Source organism: Pteropus alecto, unplaced genomic scaffold (genome assembly GCF_000325575.1).
Source record: "Pteropus alecto unplaced genomic scaffold, ASM32557v1 scaffold79, whole genome shotgun sequence".
NCBI classification, from domain to species: Eukaryota; Metazoa; Chordata; class Mammalia; order Chiroptera; family Pteropodidae; genus Pteropus; species Pteropus alecto.
Genome location: NW_006494612.1, coordinates 19,970,719 through 19,984,489, shown reverse-complemented (window position 1 = coordinate 19,984,489; position 13,771 = coordinate 19,970,719). Strand labels below are relative to the sequence as shown.

General features: G+C 33.9%; 1 protein-coding gene across 12 annotated transcripts in view; it reads right to left on the bottom strand.

Moving 5' to 3' along the window:
* Positions 1 to 13,771, bottom strand: part of L3MBTL3 (L3MBTL3, histone methyl-lysine binding protein) — a 101,716-nt gene that overhangs the window by 5,456 nt on the left and 82,489 nt on the right. For all 12 annotated transcript variants that reach the window (XM_025042438.1, XM_015600153.2, XM_006926160.3 and 9 more), the window contains 2 exons: positions 9,299 to 9,378; positions 85 to 254 (listed from right to left, as the gene is read on the bottom strand). In XM_025042438.1, coding sequence (XP_024898206.1) covers positions 85 to 254; positions 9,299 to 9,378 — 250 coding nt within the window. The remainder of the gene's footprint in view (positions 1 to 84; positions 255 to 9,298; positions 9,379 to 13,771) is intronic.

Sequence of the window (13,771 nt, the reverse complement as noted above, 5' to 3'; positions counted from 1 at the left end):
CCCACATTCATTCATTGTGTTCACTCCTTAAGCGAGTAGCACTCCCATATCTGGTCTTTGGCAGACAAAGAAAATAAAAAATACCTCATCTGTGCTCCATTTGGAAACTTTACTGGCAGGGATTCCAGCTACAGTTGGCAGAAGTTTGCTCTGTTGCTCCCAGCGCAAGGGCAGGCATGGAATTGGGGACTTAAAGGACAGAAAGACAGCTGACCGACGCTGTGCCTGCTGTACGCTAGGTTCTTCCCGGGCACCTGGTTGATTGAAACAAATGGGAAATTGTTCTCTGAAAAGTAGCAAAAAAAAAAAAAAAAAAAAAAAAGCCCCAAATGCCATGCATTTTCCCCAAATAATGAGTTGGGAGGTTTAGTTAAAGCACCGGTTCCTTTCAACATCATATTCATTGAATAATTATATCTTCCTTTGTCTTTACTGAAGGTCACCTGAAGATGACCATAAAACACAACCTACAAATTGAGTTTATATAGTATTTGCTACATCACCCACTGAATACATGCATCATTATGTCATTCAACGTTTCAGGTAAGAAATTTGCCTCAGCTTTAGAGGCAAGGAAAACAACTCTCACCTTAGGAAATTGTATTTGTTTGCCTTCAGCTATGGGTGTCCTAAAGTAACAGCCAAGTCGAATGCTCAAGTCTGGCTAATGTGTTTACCCTACGCCTGTTCTCTCCTTTCATCTCAGCTCTGGTTTGTTCTTTCGGTTTTAACCATGACTTTTTAGATAGCCAACTTAACTTTTTTGGGATGGGATATGAAATTATTTAAATAAAAATAGCAGAAAGGCAAATACTTTTGTCATTCTCCATTTGTGGAGATCGAAGTTAAACTACAGGATATTTATCTGCTAGATCTTCTGAATCCAAACTTAGTTTACTGCTGCTCTCTTAAAATAGTCATTTTTTATAAAATGATTTTATGTCCTTGGGACTCTGGACTTAAGAGCTTGTCAGTAATGATCTCAAGATCCTTTAGAACAGAAATCTTTTCTGGAAACTACACACTCAAAGCCCATGGAAAGAACACCTCTCCCACATACACTCCCATCTGTGTATCCTCCCCGACCACACCCGCTCAGCTACAGTGATTCTTCAATTCCACCACGATTCTTTGCCAAATGGTTACCAAGTTTAGGCTTAGAGATTTCTTCAGAACACCTTAAGCTATTTTGTATCTCCAAGAATGTTTTAAGGCTTTAATCCTCGAAGAGTAAGATTTATAGAAAGGTATGCAAATCATAAGTATATAGCTCAAAAAATTTTCATAAAGTGAACACACCCCAGACAAGAAAAGGAACAGGGCAGCACACCCAAGAACTTCCTTGTGTCCCCTTCCAATCAATCACACCCTTCCCTGACTTCTACCACCATAGATTCTTTACCCTGTTTCTGAATTGTATTTAGATGAAAATTGTGGTGTCTGGCTTCTTTCTCTCAACATGTTTTTCTAAGATTCGTCCATGTTTCTTTATGTGGTTGTACCTCATCTGCTCTTTGTTGTTTGATTTTTCACTGCTATAAATATTCCAAAATTAATTTGGAACTCATGGACATTTGAGTTGTTTTTAATTTTTGACTATTACCAACAGTATTGCTGTGAACATTCTTGAAAACATATGTATTTCTGTTGCATATATACTTTAGAGCGAAACTTTGAGGTTATAGTGTTTGTGTATATTAAGCTTCAGAAAATTCTGCCAGTTTTCCAAAATTGTTGTACAATATGCAGCTAACAGTGTACGAGTGTTAAATGCTTCACATCCTCACCAACATGAGGTATGGTCTATCTTTTTTCATTTTAACCATTTTAGTGGTCATGGTATCCTATTGCGATTATAACTGCATTCGCCTGATGAAGTTGACATATTTTCCTATGCTTACTGGCCATATGAAGAACCTCTTTTGTGAAGACCTTATTGATGTTTTATGCTCATTTTTCAATTGAGTTTTCTTACTTTTTTCTTACTGATTTGTAGAAGTTATCCATGTACTATACTCTGAGTAGGAATCTTTATTGGAACTGTGTATTACTTTTATCTCCTCCCACTCTGTCTTCCTTTTTACTCTCTTAATAGGGTCTTTTGATAATAAGTTCTTCTTGTACTAAAGTTTTTAATTGTTTCTTTTTTGATTAGTGCTTTATATGTCTATGAAAAAAATCTTTGCTTACCCCAAGGTCCTGAAGTTAGTCTCCTGTGTTTTCCTCTAACTACTTTGTTTTACCTTTCATATTTTGATCTGCAAGCCATTTGAAATTTTTTTGTGTGTGTATGGTATGAGGTTAAGAATCAATATTCGTGATTTTCAACATGTATTTCTAATCAGCCACCCAATATTTACTGAAGAGACCCTCTTCAGTAGTGCATGCAATGCCAGGTTTAAATAAAAACATGTTTTTAGATTGTCTACTCCATTCCCAAACACTGGTCTCTTTACAGCAACCCACAGAATTTAATTATGATCGCTTTGTAAGTGTACTGATATCTGTTATTTAGGTCTTCTTCAAGATTGCCTTGACTAGCCTTATCCCTTTGCATTTCCGTATTTTATAATCAGCTTGTAAAAAATGCTAGGATTTAGATTAGGATTACCACCAAATATAGATCAGTTTGGTGAGAAACCTCACTGGAAACATACTAGCGTGTTAGGTAGGATCCCAATTCGAGAAGAAGGTATACGCCTCCATTTCTTTGAGTCTTCTTTGACATATCTCTTTAACTTGTCATTTTCATATAAAAGTCTTGAACATCTTTTGTTAAATTTATTCCTATTTATCTGATGTTTTCTATTGCTATTATAAGTGGTACAGTTTTAAAAATTTATTTTCTACTGTTCTATTGTAGTTCTTTAATAACTTTTGTCTTAGACTAGCCTAATTTAAATTTTGAATTGCTCTGAATGTTAGAAAGTGACTGCTGAATTAGAAAAAATAATCTATCTTACTGGAGCTAACAGCCACTGGTCCCAGTTCGCCTGAGTAACCGCGTACAGAAAAATGTATCTGCTCCACATGAAACATTTCAGTTCTTCAAATAGTCTAGTAAAATCCATTGGAGTCTCTCTTTATACACTTCATCAACGAATCTTGTATAATTGGTTCTAAGGTTTTAGATTCTCATCCTGTTTTACTGAATATCTAGTATGAGCCAAATGTATAAACCTGTACCAGTCTGTTTTTATTCTTTTGTCCGGAGTTCAAGATGCTTTTTTTGTTTAACATAAACATGGGATAACTTAAAAACACTCTTTAATTTCAGATATTCCTAAGAATTTAGCAACTACTTGAAATACAGTATCTGTAAATCTTTCATGATACAATTTATATGAAGTGGTAAGATTTCCAGTTCCACACTAGAGTAAAAGAGAGCTTCCTTTATAATTTATATTTTGATTGCTTGCCACATAGAAAGTGGCGGTCTTTTCCAAAGCCACATGCTCTGCTATATAACTGTCATATTCTATTAATACTTTCCTCTGTCCATTTCTTCATTCTACTTCCATTATATTTTCAAAGTTGTATTATTCACAGTTTATTTTTAAGGCTCCTATATCATTATTCCTTATAAAAATAACTGAGCCATTCTAAAGAAGACTAAAAACCATAATACTCCTGTTTTCCTAGTAGCTTTTGTGTGTCTTTTAAGCTGATCCTCGACATAGGACTAGACGCATGCACCACTCCAATCCTAACACATACTCCACACCCTTCACTTCAACTCTTCTTGTTTTTGCTGGTTCTTCCACTGACTGATGCCCAGAGGCCCAGTGTTATTTTGTGATGAATGGGGCAAATGCCGTATTTATTAGTCATGGAACATGTCACCTCTTTGGAAACATACCAGTACGTTAGGTAGGATCCCAATCCAAAAAGATAAGAAAGTAATTTCACTTGAGTAAAATGTGTACTTGATTCCTTGGATTGCACAGACATGTGACTCCAAGTTTTAATTTTAACATGTGATATAGACCAAAATAAATGCAAACAGACTTTGGCTCAAGTAGCTGACTCAGTGTCAAGAGTACTTGGACAATGGATAGTAAACACCTGCCTCTACTATTTACAATTACTATTTACTATATGAAAATTGTTTATGTTGCAATTATTCGTTCAGCACTTATACCGTATCAGAAACTGTGGAAGGCTATGTCAATACAACATATCTGTGTAGACTTTCTTGAAATGAAGTTAAATAGATAATATAGTTATCCAAAGTAGACATTTGCAAATACAAATCTGCCCACCATGTCTCTCAATTCAGTTTGAGACTACGGGTATTAAAATTCTTTATTTGGCTTAGGGTTAGGAAAAAGTGAAGCAGGAGATTAACCCTTATAAAAAGACATTTCTGATAAAAGTGTTCCTGAAAGAAAAATCCTCCAATGTTTCATGTAGAATCAAGATGATAAATCTTCTGTATTAGGAACACAATCTAAACCAAAAATGAAGTCTACTAGTAGAAAGAGATGTTCTCACCACTATGGAGGGTGAGAGCCTGCTTCCTGGAGGTTGGTGCCCACTCGGGCCCAGTAGAAACACTGCTCAGTAGGCTGACCAAATGGGGCAAGTCCCAGAAAGAAGTACCCATCATGTTCCTTGAGATTTTCAGACTCAGATTCCATTCTGCCTCCTATTTCCAAGTCTGAACAATGTTAAATTAACAAGTCATAACATGAGTTACCACTGACCTCTTGTTGTGACTCATTCAAGCCAGTGACAGAAGTGAGACCAGAATCTCCGACTGCCTTGTTTCATTTTAGTTTCAAAACAATGCTAGGAGATGGCTATCCCCTAAGGTGAGAAAATGGAGGCCTGACATGCCCAAAACCACACTGTATGATAGGGACAGCATCAGAAAATGATCCTGAATCTTTTGCTTCCTAATACAAAATATAGGTTCATGGTCAAGAGAGTGAGTTTGAGAGTCTGATAAACCTGATTCGAATTCCTGCTCTGCCAGTGACTAGCTCTATAATCTTGGCTATATCAATGTAACAGGATTTTTGTAAAAATTACATAATATTTTTAAAAATGCTTATCATAGTTTCTGACATAAAGACTCAGAAAATGGGAGAAATTATTCTTATTTTAAAAGGCATATCACTGAGTGTGTATTGGATATAAAATGAAAAAGAGTCAATAACCCTTTCAGGTTAATAGTCCATAAGTCTATAAAATATGCTCTTAATGTTAAGAAAAAAATAAAGCTAGAAGAAATGGGATACATCTGTCAACTAAAAAAAAAATTAAATGGAGTTACTAACTCATGACTAAATATAAAAGGATGAACAATAACAGTGATTGGGTAAAATAAATGGATCGCAGCATAAGAAAATGTAGATAAAATTATCTCCAAGATACTTAACTCAAGCATGCAAGATATTTGAGGGTAACAACCAAAATAACAAACCAACTGCTATGCAAACAGCAAGACTGATCTTTCAAGTGAGAATCTAGCACATTGCAAAATGAAATTCAACTCTTTTTTCATATCAGTCATCCATGACAGAAAATGTTTCCATGAGAAAACAAAACTATACCTTTCCCAGGAATACGAGAGTTTAAATTTGAAGAACAAGCCAATTGCAGGAAATTAAAGGATGATAAAAACCACTATTATAGTGTTAAAATATATGTTAGAGGCAGTAAACAGTAGACTTCACAGAGTTAAGAGGCCGAGTAAAAGATTTAAACTTGAAAAACAGGTCTAAAACATCCAAAAATGTAGTTGTGAAAATATTAAAATATTTCCCTCTGAGGAACCTTCCTATGATCCAGCAGCTAAGGGTAACTCATGGTACAGCGGGCAGCTTCCAAACTCTGCTCTAGCAATAAGAACAAGGTTTGTTTTAACTGTCCTGTCCAATGCTGGCTGCCAAACCAATTGTTAAATATTTTAAATATCAATGCTTTGGATCTAACCTAGAATAATAGGTATTACCAGTCAACAAAGGAGAATAGAGCAGAAGTAATAATCAAAATTATAACTGAGGAAAGTTTTCTGGATTTAAAGACAACCCAGGTCAAAAGAAAAAAATATCAAGAAAGCTCATGATATCTCAGACAAAATAATGATAATAAAATAACTGAATTTAGGGCCAGGTTCATTGTTTGAAATCAAAAGATTGGACTGAAATGGGCTTGCCTACATTCACATATGTAAAAGAATGTTTTGGTTTGTTTTTTCAGTTTTGTTTCACTTTTCTTAAAGGAAAATCAGAGACCAAACTGGCTGGATGTAGGGGATACTATGGTGTGTCACCCAAATTGCCCTTCAGAACTAAGACATTCATTCTCCTACTTACTGATTGCTGATGGCTCAGAGCTGCCTCCCCTATAACAACTGCCCTAAGCCAAAGGGAGCTTACTTGCCCAAAGACATGACACCCTCTCAGCCAATATCCAAGGGCTGATCAATGTAGGAAGATCGAAGGCCTGGTTCTGTTGCCTGAATTCAGGATAATTCTAAAATTATCACCCAGAGCTCCTCATGGGATCTGTTGTAATATATCACAGTTCCACTTCTTATTCTGCTCAATTCTGCTTCTCTCACCCTCTCATAGGTATTATTTCCATGAGTACTCACCAATAAACCTGCACGAAACACTTTCAACGTCTGTTTCTAGGGTCATGGCTCTATTGAGAACTGAGAGGGAGGGGGACAGAAAAGAAGTGAACACCTCTACCTACGGACTAGGATCTGAGCTATACCCAATATCACCAAGATATAGGAGCCTTCAGACACCTAAGAGCTCAATTTGGACTGAAGGTCCATGGGATCCAGGGGCAACCAATAAACTATTAAATGGTAAATATAAAGTTAGAAAGTGGAATCCAAATCTTATCCATACAAAATGAATCTAGAAAAATTATCAAAAGAAAATCTAAAGATAAGAAAGACACTGAATGAAAGCTAACATGATCATAACAATTTCACTACAGATAAAATTTTATGAAAAATTAAAATTAATTTTATACAAAATATTCCAAAAGTCTGAAAAACAAGGAAAGTTATCAAACTCATTTCAAGAGGCTAAAACTAGATAAGATATTAATAGGTGACTCTCCCTCGGGAACATATGTGTAAAAATTGTCAAAGCAACTTATTTTATGTGGCTCCCTTTCACTAGTAAGAAATAAGGCAGTAAGTAAAACACGTATATTAAACTACAGGTTTTATAGGTTGAGATAAATAATTAAGAATTATACATGAGTTCCAGTAATGTTTCTAGAATATAGAAAAAAAAAAGAGGAAAGAATAATAAGACAGAAAATCTCAGGCAATTCGAATCAAGAAAGGCAAGACAAAAATATAGTTTGAAAAGACATAAAACTACCACACAAAAAGAGAACACCATTCATACATGCTAATAAACCTGAAATTCTTCACTAGAGTACTTTCAGAAAAAAAAAAAATTAACAAAATTGGCTCAGCAAATAAAGGTTAAATAGATCACGAAGTCAGAAAGAAACTGAGAAGATTATCAAATTACTATTTCCTTAAAAAGTTCAGAGTCTACATGGATACAGAGAGGAAACTGATGGTTGCCAGAAGGAAAAGTGGAAGGTGAAAGGGTTTGAGAGGTAATACTTCTAGTTATAAAACAAGTATGTCATGGGGTTGTAATGTACATAAAGGGATGTAATGTACAGCATAGGTAGTAGAGTCAGTAATATCATAATAACTTTGTACAGTGACAGATGGTTACTAGACTTACCATGGTGATCACTTTGTAAAGCATATAGGTGTCAAGTCACTGTTAATACACCTGAAACTAATATGATGTTGTATGCCTACTATACTTTAATAAAATTAAAAAGATCACCCAACCATAAAGATGGTGATGAAAAACGAAAACAAACAAAAAGATCAGAATCTAAAAGATTTTACTGTGAATCTCTCTGAACTTTCAATAATCAGGTAATTCTATTCAACGGACACTTATTCCATAGTACCACTATTACTAACACCACCACCACCACTACTACTTGCAGCTAATACTTCAGCCACTGATGCATCTAATCTTCATAATCCAATGAGGTAGGTACTATTACTGCATCAATTTTACATAAGAGGAAACTGCCCAGAGCCAGACACACTGCTAATAAGTGACCCTGGGATGAGAATGAAGGCCGTGATGCTAATAACCACAATTCACAAAGACAAGATGAAGGCTTCATCTAAGAACCCAATACACCCGGATGAGAAAATCTTCATATATTAAATGTTTTTATTCCTTCATAAATAAGAAACATTTAAATAAGCAAATATTGCGTACCACTGCCTGTGTGCCAGGCACTGTTCTAAGCAAGTTACAAATGTTGCTGCACTTAATCCCCATGACGACTCTATGAGGAGTTATCATATCACCCTTCTGAATAGATGAAGAATGACAAGCACTGAGAGTTGTTCCGTGAAATGTCCAAGATCACACAGACAGCAGGTGGCAGAGCAGGAATTCGGACTCCGACCATCCATAGCACTTGTATAAGGTACTGCATTAAATACCAGGAAACGTGCTGAAAACAGCACTGAATATAACTTTTAAGTTAATCATCAGTTACTGTTTAATGAAAATCAGATACGGAAATAAAAGCATCGCTTATGGAATAGGTCATTACAGTCATTCGGCGCCATTCTTAAATCTTATATGATAATCTGAATGAAAAAATACACTTGAAAAGCAAAGTCCCAGACACAAACATTAAAATCATAATCAGGCCAAAATTTTCTTACAAAAAATAAATAATAATTACATAGCTATGTTTAAGTTATAAATACAATCTATACTATGACTCAGAGTAATTATGATTTCATGTCTTTAAGCAAAGATGCAAGACACATTACTTTCTCTAGTACAACCTAAAACATTTGTTCAAGTGATTTTCTTTTCATTTATGGTATCGGATGAAGACCACATTAATTCTACTTGGATATCAATACACATTGAGATGAGTTTAAAGTATGTGAGACAAGTGCCATCAATGATACCACAGAAAATGTATGACGAGGACCAAATACAATGTTTTACCCAAACTTTACATATAATATTGTACAGATATGTGAGACTAAAAATATAGGTCACAGGTAAGTTTATATCATTATGAATTACATACTATATTTTTCCTTAACGATAAATTTTTTTGTCTGTGATAATGGAACAAACCAACCAAATGAAGTTTATCTTTAATACAAAAGTGATTGCCATATTCCAGTTAAGTTCTGATAGTTGAGTATTAACAGTAATATCCATCAACAATATAAGATTATTATGGCTACCTCTGGTTTCATGTGACGTTCTCATTTCACTTTCTGTTCTCTCTTCAAAGTCTTCTTTCACATCATCAGCATGCTGGTCTCTGAGAAGAAAAAGCATTTCAATATTTTGTAATAGAAGCACTTTAAAAACTGGTTCAGTACCACATCTCATCAACTGTTTTTTAAATTTAAAAACAAATGGTACCACTAAAATGTAAGGAAGAATTTTTAGTTCTACCAAGAATCGATCAATGCTAATAACATCTAAATGTCCATTTTCCTCATTATCAATTTTCATGTACTGTTCAGAAAAAGATATTTTAAAGCTAAAATGCTATTAAGGAAGGTCATTCTGGAAAATGTAGCTATTGAATAATTCATCTTCGAACTGAGACATGTATTCATGAGGAATTTTACTTATACTATTTGGTAAGACTACAATTTAAAGAAAATGCTCTGAAAGTCCATACCATTTAATAAATTCATTATACATTACTCACCAGGATTTGGAATTGAGACTGAGCCTGGCTCAGGACAATCAAACTCAATTCTAGGAAGCTTCTTCTGGCTTAGTCAGGTCAAATACTGATTCTACCTCCTGACCAGGAATGACCTAATGCTGATCTAAACATGACAAGGATGCTCTAAAATGGAATGGACCTATTACAACGATCTTACTTTAGAGCTTTACCCTTAAGTCAGGGACAAAAACTGGCTTTAAAGGGAACCAGACACAAGTTCTTTATATTTTCTTTAAAGCTAAATTTCAGGTATTTAAAAAATTTCAACCTAATCTTCAGAATAAATCCCACTATGTAATTTCCTGGGACTATCTAGGTTATGATACTTGGCCTACACACCTTATTAGCACTTTATAATGCTGTGTATTCACAGTGGTCTATTGTTTTATAAGTGTTGTTACCTTTACAAATATATCCTGAGCTTCTTGAAGACCCAGACCATACTTCTACTGGTAAGTTTTAAGAAAAGGGAAGAAACATTTAAAACCAAATATCTCAACAAAATATAAAGGAGTTTTATAGTTTTACAAAGGTACTAATTTATTCTCCATTTGAAATGATAATAATGTGACACAATGATTTCACATTATTATTTAACATAGTAAGCAGACAATAAATATTCACTACTTCTTAGATCATTTCTAGGGACACATATGAAATTTCATTGGAATGTGAGCTCCTGGGCTTAGTTTATACTCAAAACAATTTACAATAACTGCTGAAAAATACTTGCTTACTTAAGAATGAGGAAGAATCACTTATTATGCAATACAAATATTTTTTTCCCAAGAGAAATCAATTAAATGACCATGAAGACATTTATTCCACAGAAAATGAAAAGATGGAGGCATAGTACAAACAAATATAAGAAAATCCCTGATAATTAGAGAAAAGACGTTAGTTGAAGTTATAATAGAAAACTGTCCTGTTTGTAAAAGCAGTGAAGTATACTTAGTAACTGCATGTTAAAATCAGCTTACTTAGCTAAGATTAGTTTATGTGATCTTCTGAACTTGCTTTATATTAAATTGGAAATAATATTCTGAGTCCAGAAATCTATCCCTGTGAGTATTGTAGCCACTAAAAAATGTTGTTTGTGGATGGCTATACTAATATTAGAAACAGTCATACATCACTGTTGTATAACTTAAAACTGGCACTTCTAAGTCAAAGAAAATAAATTCCTAATTGGTTAATACAGATTTCCTAAAAGCTTTAAGGAATGATTCGTTCTTGAAAAAAAAAAAGACAACCTGAAACCGAAGGCTAAAATTGTCTTAGAATTTTCTTTATATTTCAGTTTTTGATTGAGTGTCCACTGATAAAAGTAACACTTTTATGGTTTTAATAAAGCATTATTCCTTTAAAGTAATATTTATTAATGAGAAAAGTTCTTTTATATTCTTATGACCAAATACAATGCCAATGACTTATTCTATGAAATGTAATTTTCTAGGAGGGAACAGAGATAGAAAAAATAAGACCTTTGACCCCTAAAATTCTTCACTGTAGTACACTCCGAAAGAGAAGCAAAATGAAAGCTATCTGTTCTTTATCATGTTGCTTCGTTTCTGAAGCATGTTCAACTTTTATTTTCCCTAATTTAACTTATATTTCATTAAATTGAACCCATATAACTCAGGGATATATATTTATTTTTACCAAACACTATTCAAATAAAGGACTCCACAAGAAATGTTTATTGAATGTTTTACTTCCAATTAATATATTGATTCTGCTAATTCCTTAAAATTAAAACTGACTAAGCCCCTTGGGGTTCTACATGATGTTTCTTTTAGCTAGAGAGGTGGGGGAGAATCTGAGCAGTCTATGAGAACTGGCAGTACGAAATAGATGGATGAACAGAAACACTGACATGAACAGAATGCTAATCAGCACATCCAGAAATGTGGAAGCAGTTAATAATAAGAAGAAAAGTTAACGTTCTTAAGAACATACGATGGACTAAAAAGACTGGTTGAGCTCTTTGTATGTCCAGTATTTCATAACAATCACTGGAAGAAGGTTCTATTATTACATCCACTGAAACTTAAAGAGATTAACCCCAATTTGGGGGCTAGTATAGCACCCAGTCTTATACTAAAATCCATAAGCAGATTCAACGTTTATTTGGTTTTACCCTTGTGTTTTTCCAGGATACAGTACCTTGTTATATGAAGGTACAGAATCCTTGTTATATGAAGTTTAAGAGAACATGCCTTCTTGTGTTATAATCTAATTTTCAAATTGTCATATTGGTAAGGTCAAGAATGAAGAATCTGACTCATTAATCTTATTTGTTCTGTATTTTATTTAAAATAAAAATTGTTTTCTCAATTTGGGCAACCAATATTTCTCTCTTATAAGGTTAAGAGTTTCATTGCTAATTCAAATTGAATAGATACTGTGATGGATTTCTTTCTCTAGGCAAAAATGAAATCCTTGACCTAGGATTTCAACTTCCTAAGCAAAAAGTTATTCTAAAAGCACAGTCTTCCAATGACAGACGAAATATGTTTATATCAGAATGTCAAAACTCTGTGATAATATTATAATATACTCTGGAACATAGTATATGTTTCTTGACAGATTCTTTAAAAAAATGACAAGCAAAATTATTTTTATGTTGTATTTAATATAATTCTGCTTTACATAAAACTCCTTTATTTTCTCCTCTTGATCAACATTTTTTCTTTTGGGAAGGCGATACAAACTGATTAGGCATGGTTACATGTATGTACATCTTTGGAAGTTAATAGATCTGATTCAAATTTCAGCTCTGTTACTTTCTACTTCAATAATAACCTTCAGCAAGTTACTTAACTTCCCTAATTCTCAGCTGCATCATTTAGAAGAAGGATAATAAATATTTTACCTCACAGGTGTTCTAAGGACTCAATAAAATAATGTATAAAAAGCACTCAGCACAAAGGAAGACAAAAGCAGAAGTATGATTAAAGGCAGTTATTATTAAAAACTATATTGTATGATAAAATTATCTACTGACAACTGTTTTCTTTAAGTAACCAGTTATATTCAAGTTTTAAAATAGCATTTAGAGTAACGATTACTAGCCAGAATGAAGCCAATCTGCTTGGGTTGTAACTCTGGTCTGCTACTTACTAGCTGTGTAGCCTATAACCTAGAGAGGTTCTGTGTTTAGAACGGAGATGTAATAATAGCCCTTACCCCACATTAGGCATTATGAGAATTAAATGAGCTAATGTAGGTAAAAGAACCTAGAAAAGTGCCTGGAATACAGCAATTTCACTTGGGATTTTAGAATTTTCAAGAACCAGCTCATTTAAACATTTCTTTCACTTGAATTGAAATATAATCATAACTAAAATCTTACTCAAGAATATTCTTTAGGCATTTAATTAAGGCAGTGGAATCCGCTCAAATAGAAAAATGTATCCTTTATGAGTCAGCATTCTTATTCTCTGTAATTATGTGTCATGCTTTAGATGTCTTATTATCTTACTCTAATTATGCTGTTGTAAACATTAGCCAAACAAACATTAGAAGAGTAAATACACAGTAACAGGATGGCATTTGAATGCAAACTGTATTTCTACATTTATTTAGTTTTCATTTAAAGACAATCCCTAGCCAAGTATGTTTTAATCAGTTCCAGTTTGTTAAAAACAATATTGAAAAAATACTGAAAAATGAAACGACGAATGATTTTGCTTCAATTTGGAGATTTCAGCCACCATCTCTAAGATCCAGCATGGCTTGTCTGGTAGCTTAAAATTACCCCAACTTTCTCTTTCTAGAACAACTTATTCTAGTCTCATAGGAGCCTTGTTAGCGCTGAAAAGTAACCTGTACTCCCCAGTAACAACTGGGGACATGGTGAATTTCATGAGAGCAAACATGTAGGGTTTGCTGTTTCGAATGTTAAAGGATGTCTCTTTGCATGTACCCAGCATTTCTTCCCCCTTAATTTCTGGGCTGAGGTCACTCACAG